Source organism: Mandrillus leucophaeus, unplaced genomic scaffold, assembly GCF_000951045.1.
Source record: "Mandrillus leucophaeus isolate KB7577 unplaced genomic scaffold, Mleu.le_1.0 Scaffold186, whole genome shotgun sequence".
Classification (NCBI taxonomy): Eukaryota; Metazoa; Chordata; class Mammalia; order Primates; family Cercopithecidae; genus Mandrillus; species Mandrillus leucophaeus.
This window is the reverse complement of record NW_012101876.1, coordinates 3,560,738-3,585,594: the sequence shown is the minus strand read 5'-3', so window position 1 is coordinate 3,585,594 and position 24,857 is coordinate 3,560,738. Positions and strand designations below refer to the sequence as shown.

Sequence of the window (24,857 nt, the reverse complement as noted above, 5' to 3'; positions counted from 1 at the left end):
CCCTGGTTTTGGTATGAGGGTGACACTGGCTTCAGAAAACAATTTAGGAAGGATTGCCTCCTTTGGAATAGCATCAATAGGACTGGTACCAATTCGTCCTTGAATGTTTGATAGAATTCAGCTGTGAATCTATCATGGACTTTTTATTTGTTGGTAATTTAAAAATTATCATTTTAATCTTGCTGCTTGTTATTGGTCTGTTCAAAGATTCTATATCTTCCTACTTTAATCTAGGAAGGTTGGATATTTCCAGGAACTTATCCATCTCCTCTAGGTTTTCTAGTTTATGCGTGTAAAGGTGTTTGTATTAGCTTTGGATAATCTTTTGTATTTCTGTACTATCATTTGTAATATCTCCCATTTCATTTCTAATTGAGCATATATGGTCTCTTCTTGATGAATCTTGTTAATGGTCTATCAATGTTATTTATTTTTTCAAAGAACCAGTTTTTTGTTTCATTTATCTTTCTAGTTTTTTTTTTTTTAATTTTGGTTTCAATTTCATTTAGTTCTGCTCTGATGTTTATGATTTCTTTTCTTCTGCTGGGTTTGGGTTTGGATGGTTCTTGTTTCTCCAGTTCCGTGAGGTATGGCCTTAGATTGTCTATTTGTGCTCTTTCAGACTTTCTGATGTAGACATTTAATGCTATGAACTTTCCTCTTAGCACTACTTTTGCTGTATCCCAGAGGTTTTGATAGGTTGTGCCACTATTATCATTCAGTTCAAAGAATTTTTCAATTTCTATCTTGATTTCCTTGTTGACCCAATGATCATTCAGGAGCAGGTTATTTAATTTCCATGTCTGCATGGTTTTGTGGCTTCCTTTTGGAGTTCATTTCCAATTTTATTCCACTGTGGTCTGAGAGAGTACTTGATATATGCCAGGTTTCATTAAATTTACTGAGACTTGTTGAGCAGCCTATCATATGGTCTATATTGGAGAACATTTCATGTGCTGATGAATAGAATGCATATTCTGCAGTTGTTCGGTAGACTATTCTGTAAATATCTGTCAAGTCCATTTGTTATAGGGTATAGTTTAGGTCCATTGTTTCTTTGTTGACTGTCTGTTTTGATGATCGGTCTAGTGATGTCAGTGGAGTATTAAAGTCCCCCACTATTATTGTGTTGCTATCTCATTTCTTAGGTCTAGTAGTCACTGTTTTACAAATTTGGGAGCTCCAGTGTTAGAAGCATATATATTTAGAACTGTGATATTTTCCTGTTGGACCAGTCCTTTTATCATTATATAATGGCCCTCTTTGTTTTTTCTAACTGCTATTGCTTTAAGGTTTGTTTTGTCTGATATAAAAATAGTGATTCCTGCTCACTTTTGGTGTCCATTTGCACAGAATATCTTTTTCTACTCCTTTACCTAAAGTTTCTGTGAGTCCTTACGTGTTAGGTGAGTCTACTGAAGACAGCAGAAACTTGGCTGGTGAATTCTTATCCATTCTTCCATTCTGTATCCTTTAAGTGGAGCATTTAGGCCATTTACATTTAATGTTAGTATTGAGATGTGAGGCACTATTTTATTCCTCATGCTATTTGTTGCCTGAATACCTTTTTTTTTTTTTTAAACTGTATTATTGTTACACAGGTCTTGTAAGATTTATGGTTTAAGGAGGTTATATTTTGGAGTATTTCAAGAATTTCTTTCAAGATTTAGAGCTCCTTTTAGCAGTTCTTGTAGTGCTGGCTTGGTGGTGGTGAATTCTCTCAGAATTTATATGTCTGGAAAATACTGTATATCCTCCTTCATTTATGAAGCTTAGTTTCACTGGATACAAAATTCTTGGCTGATAATTGCTTTAAGGAGGCTAAAAATAGAACCCCAATCCCTTCTAGCTTTGTAGGGTTTCACTAAGAAATCTGCTGTTAATCTGACATGTGTTTCCTTTATAGACTACCTAATGCTTTTGCCTCATAGCTCTGAAGATTCTTTCCTTCATCTTGACTTTAGATAACGTGATGATTATGTGCCTAGGTGATAATCTTCTTGTGATGTGCCAGGTGTTCTTTGAGCTTCTTGTATTTATATGTCCAGATCTCTTGCAAGGCTGGGAAAGTTTTCCTCAATTATTCCCTCAAATATAGTTTCTAAACTTTAAGATTTCTCTTCTTCCTCAGGAACACCAACTATTCTCAGGTTTGGAAATTTAACACAGTCCCAAACTTCTTGGAGGCTTTGTTCATTTAAAAAGAATTTTTTTTCTTTGTCTTTGATGGATTGGGTTAATTTCAAAAGCCTTGTCTTCAAGTGCTAAAGTTCTTCTGTTTGTTCGATTCTATTGCTGAGACTTTCCAGTGCATTTTGCATTTCTCTAAGTGTGTCCTTGATTTCTAGAAGTTGTGATTGTTTTTACCTATTTCACTAAAGAATTTTCCTTTCATATTCTATCTCACGTTTTTAATTTAAGTTGGACTTCACCTTTCTCTGGTGCCTCCTTAATTAGCTTAACAATCAACCTTCTGACTTCTTTTTCTGGCAATTCATAGATTTCGTCTTGGTTTGCATCCATTGCTGGTAAGCTGGTATATTTTGGGGGTGTTAAATAACCTTGTTTTGTCATATTACCAGAATTGTTTTTCTGGTTCTTTCTCACTTGGGTGGACTATGTCAGAGGGAAGATCTGGGATTCAAGGACTACTGTTTAAATTACTTTGTCCCACAGGGTGTTCCCTTGATGTGGTGTTAGCCCACTTCCCGTAGGAATGGGGACTGCTGAGAGCCAAACTGTAGTGATTGTTTTTGCTCTTCTGGGTCTAGTCACCCACTGGAGCTACTAGGCTTCGGGCTGGTACTGGGGAATGTCTGTAAAGAGTCCTGTGATGTGATCTGTCTTCAGGTCCCACAGCTGTGGATACTAGCGCCTGCTCCAGTGGAGGTAGCAGGGGAATGAAGTAGACTCTGAGGGTTCTTGGTTGTGTTTCTGTTTAGTGATCTGTCTTGTAATTTTTTGATTGAAGAGTAGAATTAAGAAACTTACTGGGATTATTTGCTTTCTAACCTACAACTTGCCCTTAAATTCAGGCTGAGCACATAGTTTTTAAAAATTAGGAATTAAGTCTCTGGCAGAATTTGCTGTCTTCCTCTAATGTTAATTTTTCTTTAGTAATTTTTGGTCTGTTTTACAATTTCTGCAAATATATAAACTGTATCTTCTTACGACTTAATCTCTTAAAAATCCATTATTTTAATAGCCACAATCCCAAGAGTCTTAATACAAAATGTGTAAGTATGGCTAACATTAATATGTTCCAATAACAGTAATGTTTATCTTAACTGCTTTTATTTAAAGAAACATCTTTATAGAGGTTTAACCACAAAATTAATAACATTACAATGGAATTTCAGAATTCAAAGTATTTTGGCTAATATATCTTAGTTTTTATAATTCCTAGACTTGTGCAACATCGCGCAGCTGAAAAGTTTCACGTAATAACTGAAGCCAGTGTCTCCAAATCTAAGTTCCATAAGTTCATAAGCTATAGCACATCAAGGACCCAGTTCAGAGTTAGGTTGTGTGTTCAGTTGCACCCACTGTCCCCTCCCTTCTTCTCCTAACTAGGAGGCTACAGCTAATAGATTGTCTCTGTTAACTACAGGGTTTGTAATCCTTCCCATTCACATTTCACCTTTATGTCTCCTCACTTGCCCAGCTCTTGCTCTGGGTTCAAGATGTAGTTCACAATGAGGAATACAGAAAAGGACAAAGAGACAGAAGCTCTGTAGTTTGTCCTGAGGCGCTAGTTAGAGTTCCCTTTCCTCCTCCCAAACTACATAGTCCCCAGTAGCTACACTTAGGAGTTCCTTTCTTAACCTCACAATTTGAATAACTAAAGAAATACTAGATGAACATAAACTTATACTATCACATACTTTTGTATTTTAAATTATTTTTTAAGCTTTGCAACAAGCTACAACTACTGTAAAGTATGTAAAAGAGGTGCTTTGGACACAATGCATTTTAGAAAAGCACTGAATACACATTATGAAGTAAAATAACAGAAAAAAAACAAAAACAAAAACAAAGAAGATCCAGGTTTTGTCCCATCTTAACAGCTGAGTAGTTTTTCATGAATCATTAACTATATAGTTTCCTCAAGACATCTATCCCACAAAGATGTCCTCAGGACTAAAAGATATGAAAAATATAAAAATATCTTGCAAATAGTGAACATTTTCTAAAAATGTCAGTTATCTTGACAAGCAAACAATATACAGGGCTGCAAACAAGAAGGAACTGTTCTTCCTTGTAATCCCTCTCAAACATTTTAAAGTTATATATTTATACCTGGTAAAATATGCAATCAAGTAATGGTTTTGAAGTTAATTTCAGTGTTTAGCTAAGTAACATTTCAATTAATTATTATACATTGATGAGATTATTTCTTGATCACAATCAGTGTAACTTTTGTAACAGACTATTGTAAACAGGTAGAGAAAAACCCTGAGGAAGATTATGTAGGACAGAAAAATGATCTCTCTCGTAGAAGAGACAGAGATAGGGTTTTCTATTCTCTGCTATTTCAGACTGCAAGAGGCCTTATAAACAAAAGAAATGAAACAATTAACCTGTTTTGTACAAATTCTAAAGTAAAATGACCAGCTGAGGTATCTCAGTAGCTTTTTTTTCTTTTGAAAACATAGAATTTGCATATGGATTCACAGGTATGCCTATTTAATGTTTTCATATACAATATATTTACTAAGAGAAATTTCATACCTCACTACAAGATGCAACTGCTCTGTGTAAAGGTGTCAACCATTTGCTGTCTTTGGCATTAACTCTAGCTCCTGCAACAAGAAGAAAAAAATAAATTGAAATATTGTACATAAAATATTTTTAATAAATCTCCTGAAATAGTAGTTATATATAATCCAAATTGGATAAATGACAATTGAAAAATAACTTTATTTTTTATACTTTCTGCTGATAAAATTACCCTTAGAATATAAAACAAAATTAGCCTTTTAAATTGATATAATTATCCAATAAAGTCTTAGTTTTTTTGTTTAAAACAAAATAAACATCATTATATATACGTTAGAAAAGCCACCTTTATACAGAGCGTATTCAAGGTAAAAATCAGACCCGATTTTAGAATGCGTGTTAAAAAAACCAAATAAATAAATGAATATATGAATATACTTAGAGATAAAATGTAGACTATTTTAAAGTATTCATTACATTTCTTTACTAATGAATATACCATGCCATAAGGTAAGATAGTTCAAAATAGTTCTCCAGCCATGATTAAAAACACATTAGTACTGTAAAGTTATTGTATAAGATAGAAACAATGGTTATAGACTTAGAAAAATAATTGAGAAAGAAATGAACCAACTCATGTCTTTCTAGGTTATACCTAAAGTTTAAGAAAGAAATTTTCTTAAACAAATCCATTTTGTACAGTGTTTAAAAATCATTAAGTCAGTGGACAAAAATTAACCTTAATAGAATGCAAACACATTTTAAGAAAAAAAAATTTACATTATTTGAGGACAGAATAATTTATCTGCCATATTAAATCCACTGATTTAGTATTCAAATCCTAATCAAATAAAAGCAGCACATGCATGTAGGATAATTCTACTAATATATCTAAGTAGAGAAGAAACAGCCCTGGTTCTTGGAAGTATAGAACTGGCTGATAGATCCTATCCTATAAGCAATCCTAGATTTATATCCCAAATCCTAAATCACTCATTTCTAAATGATGAAATACAGGTACAGAAAACAGCCCAACATCAGAGTCAACTATAACAGAAACAAAGCTTCACACTTCCTAATGCTTACATTATTTCTAGGTTTTGAGTGTGAGGAGTCAGGGAATAATCAAGTGCAGTGACTTCAAGTAACGTCTTCAATTTACTAGCTCCGGGTCCCTAAGTAGTTGTGTGATCCCTCTGAACCCAAGTTTCTTCATCTATATAACAGATTTAATAGTACTTTGTTATAAAAATTAACATATAATAAATGTACCTAGTACATAATAGCAAATCTGTTAGAGGTAGACGTTAAAGCCTTGAAAATGAGAGAAAATAAAATGAAAGAGAGGTGTTAAGAAACATCCACAAATGTAGTAGTTGAGATGCTGAGAGTAGCTGAGTTCTTTGTGGGCAGTGACCGTGAGGACACAAAGAATCAAGGGCCAATTAGAGAGCTTTGAACAATGCTCAGAGTTAGGCTATGGGAGAAGGAAAGGAAGACAGTAAATAAAGAACCAGCCAGAGAGCATGACATACCCATGTAATAAACATTTGGGTAACTATCTGCCAGGCACTGTGGAACCCAAGCTGGTTACAACACAAACTGCCTAATCCCAGTAATGCCAACGTTTGTTTTGGGTATAAGACGGAATGTAGAAAGTACACACATTTGAAATGTTTGCCAGCTGGAAGCTGGACCCCTAGAGATAGCGAAGGAGTGACACAGAAGCTAGTGTCCTTGGTTTTCCCACTTATCTGCTTAGGACTTCAACGGTTCTCTTTAAGCACTGTGCCTCTTTCTACAGGTTTATATTTATGTGCATATGCTATCTATACACAGTAGAACGGAAAGCTCTGGCAGTAAGGCCCAAATGGTATCAACCCAGACACCCAGTACAGACGGTATCCTGAATCAACAAAGGCAAAGAAGAAACGAGGTCTCACGAAGGATGTTGAGAAGTCTGATTCAAAGTATTAATTAGCAGGAGATAGAAGGGCACGGGGCTCATGACTGTAATCCTAGCACTTTTGGGAGGCTGAGGTGGGCAGATTCCTTAAAGTCAGGAGTTCAAGACCAGCCTGGCCAACATGATGAAACCCTGTCTCTATTAAAAATACAAAAATTAGCTAGATGTGGTGGCCCGTGCACACCCGTAATCCTAGCTACTTGGGAGGCTGAGGTAGGAATCACTTGAACCCGGGAGGAAGAGGTTGCAGTGAGCTGAGAATGCGCCACGTACTCTAGTCCGGGCAAGACAGTGAGACACCGTCTCAAAAAACGGAAGGTGGCTGGCACAAAAAACTGAGGAGACTCTATTTGCTAACAAAGATCTGAAAACAAAAAGTAAAAAAGCAGTAATTGTATGACTAATACGCTTTACTTTTATGTAGAAAAAGGAAGAGATAATTATTTTTATCTTATCACACAATGGCCCCCCCTTGTTTCACTTTTCATAGCTTGTTACCCAATCAACCATGGCCTGAAAATATTAAATGGAAAATTCCAGAAATAAATAATTCATAAATTTTAAATTTCTCACTGTTCCGAGTAACATGATTAAATATGGCACCATCCTGCTCCACCTACCCAAGATATGAATCATCCCTTTGTACATCGTATCTTGCATATGCTATCCACCCATTCCTTATGGGACCCTCTCGATTATCAGATTGACTACCATGGTATCACAATGCTTGGGTTCAAGTAACACTTACATTACTTAATAATGACCCCAAGGTGCAAGAGTAGTGATGCTGGAAATTTGAGTATGCCAAAAGAAACAGTAAAATACTTCCTTTTAATGAAAAGGTGTAAGTTCTCAATAAAAAACAAATCATGCTGAGGTTGCTAAGATCTACAGTAAGAACAAATCTTCTACCTGAAATTCTGAAGAGGGAAAAAGAAACCTGTGTATAGTATATAGGGTTCAGTACTATCTGAGGTTTCAGGCATCTACTTGGGGGTCTTGGAACATACCTCTTCAAAAGGGGGAATTACTGCATTTACTTAATATGCACAAAGAAACCGTACAGGAATGCTAAGATATTAATAAGAGGGGGTGCTTATATGTTTGTGTTGGTGATGGGGGGCACATTGAAAACTGGGCATATGGCAGGTACTAGGGTAGTAATGCAACTTTACTCTATACTGTATCTTTAAATATGTATATATTGGCCGGGTACAGTGGCTCATGCCTGTAATCCCAGTACTTTGGGAGGTCGAGGTGGGTGAATCTCTGACCTGAGGTCAGGAGTTCAAGACCAGTCTGGCCAACATGGTGAAACCCTGTCTCTACTAAAATTACAAAAAAAAATTAGCTCGGCATGGTGGCGGGCAACTGTAATCCAAGCTACTTGGGTGGGTGAGGCAGGAGAATCGTTTGAACCCAGGAGGTGGAGGTTGCAGTGAGCCTAGACCGTGCCATTGCACTCCAGCTTGGTCAAAAAGAGGGAAACTATGTCTCCAAAAAAAAAAAAAAAACATATATTTACTAATTTTTAAGCAAAACTGAATATTACCTATTCAAAAAATTAGATATATTTAAGAGAGAAGAAAAGGAATCATCACAGAAAACATTCCAAGAATTTGGTCGGTTTCAGGTGCAAAGAAAAAAAATAGAAAAGTAATTAGGAATAGGGTGAAGATAGATTTTTCTTTCTTTTGGATATGGGTTATTAAATATACAACTGCATGAAGATTTAATGGTGTATTTGGGAGACTAAAGTAAAAAATGCTGCTGGTCTTATTGTGTCATTTTAAGTTACAATAATTAGTCTTTCTCTTTATTTGTAATAAAATTCATTTATCAAAACACATAATTACAAAAAAGAATCTCCAATGGCTAACTGAGGATTTATCATACTGCTACCTGTTACTGATTAAAAATGTGGCTTCTTTTGATTCCAAAGATACGTTTATCTTCAGAAATACCAGCACAATGGGATCATACTTTTTCTCAGAAGACAATTATCTAATCGTTTATTAAATCATGCGGCCGGGCGCAGTGGCTCATGCCTGTAATCCCAGCACTCTGGGAGGCCAAGACGGGAGGATCACCTGAGGTTGGGAGTTCCAGACCAGCCTAACCCACATGGAGAAACCCCGTCTCTACTAAAAATACAAAATTAGCCGGGTGTGGTGATGCACATCTGTAATCCCAACTACTCGGGAGGCTGAGACGAGAATTGCTTGAACCCAGGAGGCAGAGACTGCAGTGAGCCAAGATCGTGCCATTGCACTCCAGCCTGGGCAACAAGAGCAAAACTCCGTCTCAAAAAGAAAAAAACAAAAAAAACAAACATGCATTTCTTCTAAGAGCCTAATCAAATGTTTTTAATTCCTTGGAAAATAAAGGTCAACTATGAGAAATCAGGGCCATATCTGAGGGCACCAATGAAACAATATTTCCCCAGCCACATTAGTTAACTAATATGTGGTTTATAATATAAACAGATAAATATGACACAGTAATGCACACTACAAGAGCAGCAGTTGGCTGTGTTCCTGTAAAATGAAAAATAGTATAAAAGCAACAAACATAGCAGCACACTTCAGATAGTTCAGATTCCCAGAGCTCATGTCAGTGGGCTGTATAAAGGTAAACAGTTCTGTTCCACACAGAACACTCCAAAGTTATCTATATATTCATATATACATTAAACGACAAATTCATTCTAGAAACGGAAAAGACATTTGTTGGAGTATTAAACACCAGCCACAACAGCTAACGATGAGGATGGAGAGGCAGGGGAAGTAGGGAGAAATCACACCCACTTAAAACAAAAAACAGTCTTTGTAGAGAGAAATAAAACCAAATGTCGTTAATAGCCTCTGGTGGCATAATCACATGCCCTCTACATGGCAGAAGATAGTATTTGTGGTTTATAAGGATGACCTTAGGTAACCAAGAGAAGATTAATTTCTTATTTCCTACTCATTAAGACAAAAAAGAATATAAAATAGCAGTCCCATGTCATTTGTTGAAGTTAGGTTACTGGCAGAGCCTGTGGTGCGAAAAAGCACTGCTAAGAAACAAAAGACAATACACATAGCAATTTAAGAAAGATATCATCAGTGAGTACTATAAACCAGTATTTAGAGAAAACCTGCGTGCCAGAAACACATCTCATTAAATTCAAAATGGTTATGTCCAACTGTATAATCAATATTTTCTTTACAAGTCTTTCCTTGTCCCCCACAAATCCACGTATACCAACTGAACTTTCCCTTAAGATAAATAAGCAGCCAGAGCCTATACTCACACGTATATCTGAATTCAGATTCACCTTTCTAGAGTAGAGATGTGATTGAGTTTCTGATATTATATATGCAATAAATAACACAAACAACTAAAAATCAACTGCAGGATCATACCAGTTACATTATATGGAAAAACTCAGCTAATCAGTTTCCTCTCACCCAATCTTTTCACGTAATATTTCGCCCATATAAAAGTGCACTCTGAAACAATAGTTTTGTAAAAGAAAAGGTTACCTAAATCTAGAATTAAACGTCTAGCTATTTGGAGATAAAACAAATTCAAAAACAAAACCTGATTTACTTACTTACATTAATCTAGGGCTCTAGACAGCAATGCAGTTGAAGAGAAGTCTGACCTTGTGAAGACACAGTCAAGGGTTAGTGGAAGGAACACTGGAGCCGGAGAGAGATGTGATCTCATAATGGCTGTATAACTAGTTGGCTATGCGACCTGGAACTATTTCTTGGGGCCTGGGTCTTCATTTTGCAAATCATAATCCCTGCCTCCTACGCTGTGTGTCTGGTGAGGTGAGGGGAAGGTGGATATGAATATGTATGGATGGGAGCGGGTGAGGATGGGTCCCAGATTTAAACAACAAAGGGCACTCTTTCTGCAGAGTTCTACAGTCAGCAACTCCATTAGGAGTATCCCATTTGACTCTAAATTTCATCCTGCAAGATAACTGATTGACTTATTTTCTCCTAATCTAACTGGTCACTAAGTTCTTCCAATTCTTTGATTTTTGAACCTCAATTACAGCTGACCCTTAAACAACACTGGTTCGAACTGCATGAGTCCACTTATATGTAGATTTTCTTCAATCTCTGCAACCCAAGACAGCAAACCCTCTACTTCCTCACCTTATTCAATGTGAAGATGACCAGGATGAAGATGTTTATGATGATCTGCTTCCATTCAATACATTGTATGTATTCTCTTTATGATTTCCTTAGTATTTTCATTTTATTGCTTATTTTATTGTAAGAATACAGTATATAATACATATAACATATAAAATATGTGTTAACTGTTTATGTTATTAGTAAGGCTTTTGGTCAACATTAGGCTATTAGTAGTTTTTAGGGAGCCAAAGGTTATATTCAAAGTTCCTATTGTGTTGGGGTTGGGGGAATTAGTGCCTCTAACTTTCACATTGTTCAAGGGTCAACTGTACCTGTAAAATAAAGAATTGTGCTAAATCATCCTTATGATCCATTTCCAGTTATAACATTCTATCCTATTTTGGAATATTCAGAATAAATTATTTCTTACTTATTAAACCTTGTCAAATGGTCTGAATGTTTGCATTCCCCTCAAATTTATGTTAAAATCCCAACCCCAATGTCATGGCATTAGGAGGCGAGGTCCTTTGTGAGGTAATTAAGTCATGAGGGCAGTGGATGGGATTAATGCTCTTATAAAAGCGGCCCAAGAGTGCTCCCTCACCCTTTCCGCCATATGAGGTTATACTAAAAAGACTGCTGGCTATGAATAAGAAGTGGGTCCTCACCAGATACCAAATCTTCTGCCATCACAATCTTCCCCGGCCTCAGAACGGAGAAAAATTTGTAAGTCACTCAGTCTGTGATATTCTGTTATGGTAGCCCGAAAGGACTAAGACACCTCACTCTACTTCAACACTAACTAGATGAGGTAGTATCTTTATAATCTATGTTAGAGGTCTTCAAACTACAACCCACAGGCTGCAAGCCACCTAATTTGTAAAGTTTTACTGGAACAGAGCCACATCTGTTCAATTCACAGTGGAACAGTTACGAGAGTCTGTATGGCCTGTAAATAGTATCTCGCCCTTTACAGAAAACGTTAGCCAACCTCTGATCTAGGCTAAGAACTTGATAGTAGGTACTATTAAAGTTACTGCTAACTTCATACATGTTTGTAATAATTATAAATAGTCTCACAAATCATTTTCCAAAACTTCTATTTGCAGAGAATTGTTTTCTTCTCTGCTCCTAAACCACAGAGGAGATAGTCCATAACCAGTGAGCTGGGCCAGAAGCCAAGTACTTTTATCCCTCCTCTTCCCAAAGTGGAAATAATGCTTTTCTTTGGCTGCCTAACAGTGCAGTGGCAAAAGGTTCAGATTCTGTTTTCAGGCTCAGAGTAGAATGAGCAAAAACCAATGACATTTCCACTTTTCCAATTATAATGCTGAAAAAGATAGCTGCTGCATTGTATTTTTTAAGAGTGCTGTGGATACCAGCTATTGTGGGTTTGTTCAACTCCTAACCCCTGGCAACTCAGAATATGACTTTAATTGGAGACAGAATCTTTTACAGAGGTAATTAAAATGAGATCATTAGGGTGGGCCCTAATACAGTATGACTGGTGTCCTTACAAGAAGAAATCTGGAAACAGACATGGACAGAGGGAAATAAAGGGAGAAAACAGCCATTTTACAAGCCAGAGAGAGATACCCTGAAGAGATCCTTCCCTCATAGCCTTCCAAAGGAACCAATCCTGACAGCACCTTGATCTCAGACTTGTAGCCTCCAGAACTTTGAGTGAATAAATTTCTGCTGTTTAAGCCACCCAGTTTGGAGTACTTTATTACAGCAGCCTCAGCAAACTAATGCACCAGCACTGAAGTAAAAAGAAGAGACACATACTTCAGGTTTCATTCTTAATGCCAGAAACATCAGAATGGTGTTTTCCATTAAGGAGAGTATTTTTTATAAAAGGCCAATCGAATGAATTTTTGACAAATGCCTTCCACAATGCAGTCATTTAAGGACTTAACACGTACTGCAGGCAGTCTGAGGTCTGAGGTACTGCTAACCATATAGTGTTGAATGCAAGCATTAAGTGAATAAGCTCCCAAACAAAATATCTATACCTCAGTGGCCAGAAAACAGTCTTTAAAAGTTCTTCAATAGAAGTGACTTCACATGCAAATTTACTAAAAGCTAAATAGGTGGTCGGGGGAGGAGGGTGGGCATTATGGTGGGAGGAAAAGAGGAAGATTCTGATTATGGCAGGATTAAGAACACGGATTCTGTAGTCAAATTGCCTGGATCTGAATTCTGGCTCTAGCTTTTACTAGCACAAAACTTTGAAAGTTTAAAAGCTAAATTGCCTTAGTTTCCTTATAATAATACCTTCACAAATTTAGGATAAAATGAGATTAATGAAATGGCTAAAGTTAACAGTATTTAAAACGTAATAAGCACTCACTGTTTGCTATTACTTCACCCTATTCCATAATAATTATAACATTAATTCCAGTGGACTCTAGTATTACCATAGATTCTATGGATGTATTCACTTGCTTGATTACAGGTACCATGCCAAAAATTATACCTCATCCACAAATCTTAAGAGTTGTATCACGCACAAATATTTGGTTTCCAAAGAATTTAATTCTGGACTGCAAGTTAAAGAGAGTGAGTAGTTTTACTCTAAAGCAAGTCACCAAAATATAAAAGAGAAGGGGAAGAGATATCATGTTCAATACAGTAAGGAAACAGTTACAATCACAAATCAAACTATGAATTATTTCTATCAATAACAGTGAAATATGTATCAAACGGTAGGACACTGAGTTAAGTGAAGCTTCTTCAGATCTTGGGAAGGTTACCAAGTCCTCTAAAAAGTCATGTTTGCATGTGTGTCTCATTTGTTCCTTTCTCTCTGCTGTGTCCTAAAATCCCTAAAAATCTTTCAGACAATCTAGAGCTGTCTGGGTAATTCACAGGAAAATCCCCTATGAACTCTTAACCTCATGCTGCATAAGAACAAAGTGGGGCAGTGCTAAACAAGAGACCAAGAAGGCATCTTTAATAATTTTTCACCCAGCTGGAGATGAGGGAGAGTAACAGCCAATCACCAGCAGATTACTACCTAAGAAACCACTGATCTAAGAAGCTGCTGAGCCAGCCCAACTACCTGTGGTACCTCAACAAAAAAAGGAAACTAAATGATGAGAACATACGGACACACAGAGGAACACAACACACACCGGGGCCTATCAGAGGGTGGACGATGAGAGGAAAGAGGGTTCAGGAAAAAAATCACTGACGGGAACTAGGCTTAATATACGGATGATGAAATCATCTGTACAACAAACCCACATAAGTTTACCTATATAACACACCTGCGCATGTACTCCTGAACTTAAAACTTGGTTTGAGAGTTATTTGAAGAAACAAACCTAACAGATGCTCACTTTTTGCCCCTTCCTTTCTGTTCTGCAAAGAGGCATATTCCTCGAAGATATGTAAGAATCTGAAAGTATCCAGCACAGGACTAGTACAAAAATATATAGAGTAGAGTAAACTAGGAGAAATACAGTTGGAAAAAACCATCCCAGAAAATAAGAGGATGAATTCATGAGCTACTCTATATACTCAACTTCACTGAATTTAAGTTCTGAAGAGGAGACCTCAAAGAAAAGTTACAAGAAAGAAGAGATAAGACAATGTAAAGAGATGAGAGCTAGCTGAGTTTGGGCGAAAAAAAGGAGAACTATTAAAAACAAAAACCTAGAAATAACAAAAAGTAGGATAAACATGACTTAAAATGGTCAAGACTTTGAAGCCAAAGCCAGAGAATGAATCTTTAAAAACAGAAGTCAGAGCATGTTATTCTACTCCAAACAGAACTCTTCATTGGTTTTCCACATCACTTAGAGGGCCAAGGCAACACAAAAGAGTGAAACAAACTGGAGAAAATATAAATGTCCTTATTTTCTAATTTTTTATCACAAGTCAGACATAATAAAAACCTGAAATATGAACACAGAAGGAAATGACTCTGTAAAATAATCTCAATCTTTGTATTTTTTTTACGTTAGAGAAATATATTTAGAGAATATAGAACTCTTGTTATGGATATCAAAGTAGTTTTTAAAATACAAAATTACAGTAACTGACTCTATTGTATGTTCTTATGAAAGCATATGACTTTCATATAAGGCAATCTTACATGAATTTCATACAAAGAAGCATTATTTCATATTGCTTAATTTACTTCTTTAAGATTATACCTACCTGCTATTACAATGTGGTGTTGGTAATTAACACGAAGTGTAAACACCTACACTAAATTTTCATTACTATGAACAAATTAGCCTGTATTTCTCTTCATGTATTTTTTTCTCATCTTTACCTAAAGAATTGATCAGATCAAATATCTATTTCAATTCTAATTTATAACTCAACGTATCATAATTCATTAAAAGGCTGTTTGATGAATCCAGAATTTAAAATTAGGGTTATGGATATCAGTCAGTTTAACTTGCGCCTCAGCAACCATGGCATTCAAACCAAATTTACCCAGAACTCCTGGAGCATCTATACAGAACCTTTTAAGTCTATAAACTATATATTGTCTGAAGACTATTCTTCTGATACTTATTCTGAACTAAAATTTGGATACAATTAGTCTTTTACTACCCTGCTATTCTGGAAATCTATTTCCAATATAAAACTAAGAATTCATTTGTTAGCTTATACTTGACTTCTAAAATGTGTAGTATATCTTCTATAAAACTGTCCTAATCAACTTTTAATTTAAAGAGTTAACAGAAATTTAAAATGGATATAACATGAACGAACTGAAGAAATATCCACCAACCAAAATTTCTTCCTGATCAGGTTTCTGGTTCAGATTTCAAAATCTCTCCTGGGCCGGGTGCAGTGGCTCATGCCTGTAATCCCAGCACTTTGGGAGGCCAAGGTGGGTGGATCACCTGAGGTCATGAGTTCGACACCAGTCTGGCCAACATGGTGAAATCCCATCTCTACTAAAAATACAAAAATTAGTTGGGCCTGGAGGTGAATGTCTGTAATCCCAGCTACTTGGGAGGCTGAGGCAGGAAAATCATTTGAACCTGGTAGGTGGAGGTTGCAGTGAGCCCAGATGGCGCCACTGCCCTCCAGCCTGGGCAACAGAGCAAGACTCCGTCTCAAAAAAAAAAAAAAGAATCTCTCCTAGTTCCTTCCTCATTTATGTAAAAGGATATTTTTTATAAAAGGCTATGGCAGTTATCCTCTATAGTGTCAACTTTTATAAGTTAAATACACAACCTGATTAATACTTATCTTCTTGTTAGAGCTCTGTTATCCATAAATTACAGGAGCCCTTACTATTTGCTCAGGGGAGCAAATACCTACCCTGTTCAGGAAGGTACTTACATCATATAAAGCTTTAATAGCTGTTTCTTGATTGTAGAATTTAAAACATATAAATACACTTCTCCAGAGTACATAGAGTCTATTTTTTTTTTCAACCTTTGTCTTTCTAGATTGTGGAAATAAATTCTTTATCATTTCAGAATGTAATAATGGACTTCAAAACTGATAGGGGAGAATTTTTAAGAAATCATATCTAAAAGTCACAGAGAAGATAATTCCTGATACCAACGAATTTATTTACTTGGCAGAACCAAAAAAATGAAGGAAAAAATAGAAATGCTGCTTAAAAAAGTAACAGCCATAATTTTGAATACTATATGCCAGGGACTTCCTAGGTATCTTAATGACATAATTTCATTTGCTTCTTCAAACCTATGAAATTTATAGTATTCCCATTTTTTTAGATGAGGAAGTTGAGGCTCAGAGAGCAAATAAACTTCAAAAGATCATGGAGGTGGTAAGAGGTAAGGCCAGGACTGCATCCAAATCTGTCTGGCAAAAGAGCTTGTGCCATTCACACTACCTGTAGTGTCTCTCATGGCAACACAAAGCCTGATTTATTTCTTTATTCTTTTTTTTGTTTATAAGTAGAAAGCTGAGGTTCTAGTTCAATGGAAATCTAGCCTTGGATTTTACTCCAGCTAATTTTATTCCAAACCCAAGTAAGTTTTTGTTTTAGTTTTCCTAAATTAGAGCCTAACTGATAAGTCTAAACAGAAAAAAGTCTAAGATCTTGAGTTGCACTCATAGACAAATCATTCGCCTTCTTTCCCTTTCCACTTACCTGACACCCTTCAACCCTTAACTTGTACCCATCCCCATTTTTCCCATTCTCATTTCCATTAAAGACTTGAGAAACAGGGCAAAATGTAAACAAATTTCTGAAAAAGAGACACAGTCTAAACTTATATTGCTATAATCACCATCCCAGGCACTTTAAATAAATATGCCAGGAAGGCAAAGTAGACTAACTGCCTGCCTTCTTGGAGTTTACATTCTGGAGGAGATAAAATGACAGTAAACAAGTAATTTGAAAAGGATGTCAGATAACAATAAGCACAAGGAAAAAAGATAACAGGAGAGGGGGATTAGGTGGTAGTGGCAGTGACCAAGGAAAATCTTGTTGATGAGGTGGTATCTGAGCAAGGACATGAAAAGGTTCAGGGTGTTAAGTGGCTGAGGAAGGTTTAAGGCTAAGGAAACAGCAGCACAAAGAACCAGAGGTAGAAGGTGGCCAGTCGGGTTAGAGCAGAGCAAATAAAAAGAGAGTAGTAGAAATTCAAGTCAGAAGAAATCTGAGGTGGGGAGATAATGTACAGCTCTAAGGCCAATGTAAAAACTTAACTTTTTTATTGAGAACTGAGAACAATTAAATTCATCTAAAATTGTATTTTTCCTTTGAAAAATAGCTACATGAGCTATATTACCTCTTTAAACTGATAAAACATTTAAAGTATTTTCACTTTTTATGTGAAGAGTGCCTCACACTTATAATCTCAGCACTTTGGGAGGCTGAGGCAGGCAAATCACCTGAGACCAAGAGTTCAAGACCAGCCTAGCCAACATGGTGAAACCCCATCTCTACTAAAAATACAAAAATTAGCCGGGCCTGGTGGCGCACACCTGTAGTCCCAGCTACTCAGGAGGCTGAGGCAGGAGAATCCCTTGAACCTGGGAGGTTGTAGTGAGCTGAGATCATGCCACTGCACTCTAGCCTGGGCCACTCAGCGAGACTCTGTCTCAAAGAAAAATTTAAAAAGTATTCTTTCAAAGGTAAGTTCAAATAGCTTTTTATACAAGTACCATGGTTAATTTTACACATGATTTGTACTTGAATTATTCAGAAGAAACTAAGCATTCTTTCAAATGCTTATTTCAAAGCTGACATCTATATACTGTCATGCTCATGATAAGACTCATTTGACTATCATACTTACAGAAACCAGGAAGTCAACCTTCTACAAGTAACTAAAAATACTTTTTGCAAACATTTACTTTTAAAAGGAAGGGATTAAGTCAACTTTGAGCATTTGAAAAGTTTCTCCTAGGTGTAAAAATAAAAAATGAAAAAAAAAAACCAAAAAACAAAACCAAACCCTTCATGTGGAATCATATAAAATAATCTTTATGACAAAACAAAAATTATCAGAATTCTGTGTTAAAATAAAAAATGCAGCAGTAGACTTCTTATGCAAAGTCCTAAACTGTTTCTTAGATGATATTTGTGTAGAAAATTCCATAAACTTGTGTTCCATTAATTTATATTATTAAAAGAAGTAATTTTTTTCAACCTCCTCAGTTCTTTCCTTGAGTATATTTTAGCTGAAAATTAATAAGGAACAGGCATCTTCAGGGAAGTACGTCAGCAGTGAAATTATTCATAAACTAACAAAATATTAGCCAGGTCCACGTTTAACCATATTTAATTTTATATGATCATGAAATCTGTTATAGAAATAAGGTATTTTTTAAAATTCAGATGGATTCTTAAATTTTTATGAATTTGTAATGGCAAAACTCTGGGTTATTATTTAATGAAATCTTCACACCAAATTTCACCCTCTGAGCCCTCCTTTCCACAAACTATCAAAGGAATACTACTACTTATCCAATTTCATTATGCATGTATGTACGTAATTTGGCAACACAACCTCAAATTAATGACACATATCCTTTGCCAATAAATATCATTACAATCATCTGGCTATAACAAGAGTATTTCTAAACTCTGTCTGCTTGCCTTTTTTGGAACTGTAGGTAGTCTGACCACAATAGGAGCTATTCTATCATAGACAGTTCTAGTATTACTTCATATTGTAAAGACTTAAATGGTTTAGAAAAAATAATAAAGGAGTGTAATTGACTAAAAGTATTTTACAGGCCCTCAAGTAGGGTTAGATAAAAGCTATTTAAACACAGAAATCTTGCTGGCATTGCCTTCAAAATATACCTCCTATCAGACTATTTCTTACTGTCTCCACCGTTGTATTTGGTATAAACCACCATTACCTCCACCTAGGAGAACTGCAACCATCTCCTATAATTCTGTGCTCAATGAGGCCTACTATAACTGCTCCATATAATACCCTATATAGGCCGGGCATGGTGGCTCACTCCTGTAATCCCAGCACTTTGGGAGGCCGAGGCTGGCAGATCACGAGGTCAGGAGATAGAGACCATCCTAGCCAACAAGGTGAAACCCCGTCTCTACTAAAAAAACAAAAATTAGCTGGGTATGGAGGCGCGTGCCTGTAATCCCAGCTACTTGGGAGGCTGAGGCAGGATAATCACTTGAACCAGGGAGTTGGAGGTTGCAGTGAGCTGAGATCATGCCACTACACTCCAGCCTGGCAACACAGCGAGACTCCATCTCAAAAAACAAAAATAAACCAACAAACAAACAAAAACAACCAAAAAACCCCTTACATACAATGCTTATCCCACCTTGATTATCCTGATCTACTTTTTCATTTTTTTAAAGCACTTATCATTTAATATACTATAAAATTCACTTGTATTTATTGCTTGTTTTCCTTATCAGAGTATAAGCTACAAGAGGGCAGCAATCTTTGTTTTGTTCTTTAATGTACTCTAAGCACCCAGAAGAAGATATGTGATCAGTATTTATAGAATGAATACAAAAATAAGTTTCAGCTGATAAAACAAATATGAACAACCAGGTCATGCAGTAAATAGTCAATTATGACTGAGAAACATTAAGAATAACAAAAATATACATAATGTGTTCTTATTACTCAGAGGTTACCATACCAGATAAAATAAGAAGTTCAATGATTTCTGCATCTCCAAGGTAAGCTGCAGCGTGCAATGGGGTTCGCTTTTCATTGTCCTGTGATAATAAGGAAAGGTAGGAAATACGTTTTAAAATAAGGTTAATTTTAATAATAGTTTAAATAACCACAGCAATCCCCCCCCAAGCCATTATTAACTATCAGCTTATTACTTTTATAACTCTAGCCTAGACTGCAAGTCCAAATTTAAAAAAAAAAAAAAAGGATGTGACCAGCCTGGGCAACACAGCAAGACCTTGTCTCTACAAAATTTTTTTAACAATTAGCCAGGCATGCAAGTGAATGAGGCTGCAGTGAGCCATGACCACACCACTGCACTCCAGCCTGGGTAACAGAGCAGGACCCTGTCTCTACTAAAAATGAAAAAAAAAACAAACAACAAACAAAAACACAGGGAATTTCCTTGCTAAGGCAAAAGCCTAAAAAAAAAATTTTTGACCTTAAAATAGTGGTATAAAGTGCAGCAAAGAATAAAAATAAAAACCTAAAATGACAATGAAATAGCTTCTTAGACTTTCTTTGAATAAAGATGCTTGTGCTGCTGATATATATAGGAAAATTTTACTTCATACTAATCTTTTCATCAGCGTATTTCCGCAGTTTTACAGTTTAGAACTGTTAACGTAATTGAATAAAATAAACCTTAACAAACTAAAAGATTTGCTTATCAAAATGTTTCCACAAGAGTACCCTCAGGGGCAAAAAGAGAAAATATTTCTGGGGATTTGACATTATACTTTAAAGCAATTTTAAGTTTTTTCTTAACATTCCTGCCAGTTTTACTTTCATTTCCAAAATATATTCATGTCTGTTTCAATATAAAAAATACATACTCATCCAAATCTTCCTCTAGGAAAAGAAGCTACCTCTAATGCATGTTTCATGGACCTCCTACCAGAAAACAACAGTGCTCTCCAGTTCAAGATGCAAGGCTTTAGAGTAATGTCACATTCAGGGATTTTTAATTCATAGATACCCTATCTAAAGTTACAACAGAGTATTACTGACTTGGCTGCATCTTTAAAAAACTATTCAGAAATACTTATATTGAAACTTACATCCTTAATTTTTGATAAAGGCTTTTGTGACAGATTGTTAGTTGTTTTCTACTACGTTCTTCCTTTTGTCCACAGGAATAAAATTTTAGCTGGTCACTTAGCCACCCAGTGAGAGAATACATTCCAAGCCTCCCTTGAAGTTGTTGCTTAGTGTGGACCAATAGTATGTGAGTGGAAATTAATAACAGGCACAACTTCCAGGTCATCTTCAACCTAAAAGACAACTACTTTAGGCCGGGCGTGGTGGCTCACGCCTGTAGTCCCAGCACTTTGGGAGGCCAAGGCGGGTGGATCATGAGGTCAGGAGATCGAGACCATCCTGGCTAACATGGTGAAACCCCGTCTCTACTTAAAAAAAAAAAAATTAGCCTGGCGTGGTGGCGGGCGCCTGTAGTCCCAACTTCTCGGGAGGCTGAGGCAGGAGAATGGCGTGAACCTGGAAGGCGGAGCTTGCAGTGAGCTGAGATTGCACCACTGCACTCCAGCCTGGGCGACGGAGCGAGACTCTGTCTCAAGAGATAAAAAAGGACAACTACTCTAGAACAGGGCTAATTGCTTCCTGCTTCCCACAGGCTAGAAGGCACATGTGAAACTGAGCCCCTTTGACCATGCAAATGTAGGCCAATATACTAGCATTCTGTCAAGTAACAAGATCTGGAATAATTAATCCTATAGAAAAGAGTTGCCTTACCAGCTTGGACCACTGACTTTCAGGCTATTAAGAGAAATAAACTTATTTAAAGTAGGTACTGTATTTAGGGGGCCTCTTACCATATTAGAATACTACTACAGTTTTCAAGATTTAAACAAATGAAAAATCATACTTCACTTTGTAATAACTTTCTTGTTTAGGAATCCCTTAATTACTTTAAGAAAAAATAGTCGGGCCATTGAGAATTAAAGTAAAAACCTGCTTGCTAGGCAAAAGAGGGATTAAATATCTACAGGCAATCCAAAAAAGGCTTAGCTGTAGTATATGACATTATTATAAAGAGGTATCTTAACATTTGGGAGGCTGTGGTGGGAGGATCACTTGAGGCCAGGAGTTCTACACCAGCCTAGGCAACACAGTGAGACCTCATATCTATAAAAAATAAATAAGTAAATAAATTAGCTGGGTTGGTGGCATGCACCTGTAGTCCTAGCTACTCAGCAGGCTGAGGTAGGAGGATGGCTTGAGTCCAGGAGCTTGAGGCTGCTGTGAGCTATGACCATGCCACTGCACTCCAGCCTGGGCAACAGAGCAAGATCTTCTCTGGTGGGGGGCGGGGGGGAATGTGTGTAACATATAATTACCACTGGTCTCATTAAACATTTCTTCTTATAATTTTAATATTGCTTTTGTCCTTGTAACAGGTGTTCCAGCAAAGGGAGGTTGATATAGTGCCAATGTTAAATTGTTCAATAAGCTAAGAGTTCTTTCTCTCACCACAATTACCACAAGACCTTGTTTTTTATTCCAATATATACCACCCCAGGAAACAGAATGCTCTGCACAGAAATTATTCAACAAACAATTGTTGAAAGAGCTAAGGCAGAACCACTATAGTAACAGAATACATGCAAAGATGAGTCCTAATTTAGTCATTTTTTAAAGAAAGGACACTTTGCCTAGGCTTTTCAATGTTACTCATTAACACAGCAATCTTCCTAGAGTGTTTAAATATGATCAGATTTAGTGAAATTGAGAAACATCTATTGCACCAGATACACCACACACATAGCACAACAACACAGAAAGTGAGTCATCCATGTGTGAGAGATGTCTGGAATTCCATGACTCAATGCCTCTCAAATCCCATTAATGTGTTTTATGATTCATATGAACACAGTTTTTCCTCTCTGCAAATCAATTTGAAGAAAAGGGAGAAATAAAACTGGCTAATTTTGAAAGAAAGAATTTATATATCATATTTTACTACAGTTAAACATTGAAAATTAGGTAATATTTCAGATTTCTTTCAGCAAAATGTATTAAAATTAAAAAGTGACGATCCCCTTAGACACAGTAATTCCATTTTAAGACTTTTTTTTTTTAAAGGCCTACATGTGTCCAGATAAATGATTAAGTATATTTATTGAATCACCATAGGAGGCAAAATGCTAGAAACAACTTAAATGTCTGCTAAATGGTTACCTAAAATTATAAAACACAAACAAACTTTTAATCTTTATTTAACTGACTCACATGATTAACCAATATCCTTGGCTTCCTGAGTAAAATTAATAGATGACTATGGCACATTAAATATTCTGACTGGCAGTTTACCACTAACAAACCCATACAGTTCTGCCCCCATGATGGGGTATGTTTATCAAGGGTAAGCTGTGTTTGTTACCACAACTGAAGAATCAATAAAAGCAAACTACTGAAAAAAAGCAAGTGCTATTGAATTGGGTATGGCTGAGATAATTGGAAACACTAAGGCAAACAGTAAACAGTAAAAACAGGGGTTTTGCCCTAAGATTATTTCTTAAGGGTCTAATTTCTCACATCAGCTACAGAAAGTCTAAATGGAAGTTACAGATAATGCACTCTGAGTATGGTCTGAGCAAGGAAGAGAACACTGAACACCCACCTGTCAGTGGACTCCACATCCAATGAAAAAGCCTTGGCCTAACTTTAAAAAAAAAAAAAAAGGCTGGAAATACACAGTCACACTGAAATGCTCAGAGATCACATTTTAGAATTCCCAACTACCATATATCAGATGAGAGGTCTTCTAGTTGTACATCCACACAATGAAATACTGTGCTTCCAGTGTAAAATAAGAAGCAGACCTCAGTGTTCCTTATCAATGGAACAATCTCTAAAGCACAGCATTAAACGAAAAATGCAGGTTCAGAACCACTGTAGTTAAAAGGTTCTACATACACTTAGGCTTGAATATGTATGAAATATCTCTGGAAGAATACTCAAAAAATGAACACAGTAATCTTACCCCTGGGGAAATAAGTTTGTTGACTAGGGTCTGAGTGTGTAAGAGAATTATTTTTCATTATTTGTAGTCTTCTACAGGTACATGTTTTACAAAGAAAAACAAAACAGAAAAAATTAAAAATAACTTATTCAATCAACTGAGAAGCATCGTAATAAAAATTCTAAAAATAATTTCCCATAACCAGGCATTTTGTAAGTACTAGGTGCCCATTAAAATTTTTTTTCTTAAGTCAGTTTAGTTTAGAAGCCATTACATCTCAATGTATTATTCCAAAATAATCCCAAATAGAATTATTAAATACACACCAGACTGAAGTTTTCGAACTCATTCAATCATATACTTTATATACTTTTTTAAAGTTTTACTTTAAGTTCTGGGATGCATGTGCAGAACGTGCAGGTTTGTTACACAGGTATACATGTGCCATGGTGGTTTGCAGCACCTGTGCAGGTTTGTTACACAGGTATACATGTGCCATGGTGGTTTGCTACACCTATCAACCCATCATCTAGGTTTTAAGCCCTGCACGCATTAAGTATTTGTCCTAAAGCTCTCCCTTCCCTTGCTCCCCCACCCTGTGACAGGCTCTGGTGTGTGATATTCCCCTCCCGGTGTCCATGTGTTCTCATTGTTCATCTCCCACTTATGAGTGAGAACATGCAGTGTTCAGTTTTCTGTTCCTGTGTTAGTTTGCTGAGAATGATGGATTCCAACTTCAGCCATGTCCCTGCAAAGGACATGAACTCATTCTTTTTTATGGCTGCATAGTATTCCATGGTGTATACATGTCACATTTTCTTTATCCAGTCTGTCATTGTTTCCAAGTCTTTGCTATTGTGAATAGTGCTACAATAAACATACGTGTGCATGTGTCCTTATAGTAGACTGTCAATCATATACCTTTAAGGAAA

The 24,857-nt window shown here is 36.3% G+C and overlaps 1 protein-coding gene across 4 annotated transcripts in view; it reads right to left on the bottom strand.

Moving 5' to 3' along the window:
- The window catches only part of ANKRD28 (ankyrin repeat domain 28), a 129,595-nt gene that overhangs the window by 78,706 nt on the left and 26,032 nt on the right, over positions 1–24,857 (bottom strand). For 3 of the 4 annotated variants that reach the window (XM_011977945.1, XM_011977941.1, XM_011977943.1), the window contains exons 3-4: positions 19,906–19,984; positions 4,732–4,802 (exon numbers count right to left, since the gene is read on the bottom strand). Coding sequence is in view for 2 of the 4 variants with exons in the window: in XM_011977941.1 (XP_011833331.1) it covers positions 4,732–4,802; positions 19,906–19,984 (150 nt within the window). In the remaining 2 variants the exon portion in view is untranslated. Of the gene's footprint in view, positions 1–4,731; positions 4,803–10,287; positions 10,352–19,905; positions 19,985–24,857 lie in introns of those variants that run through there. The other variant, XM_011977944.1, reaches the window with a different exon arrangement.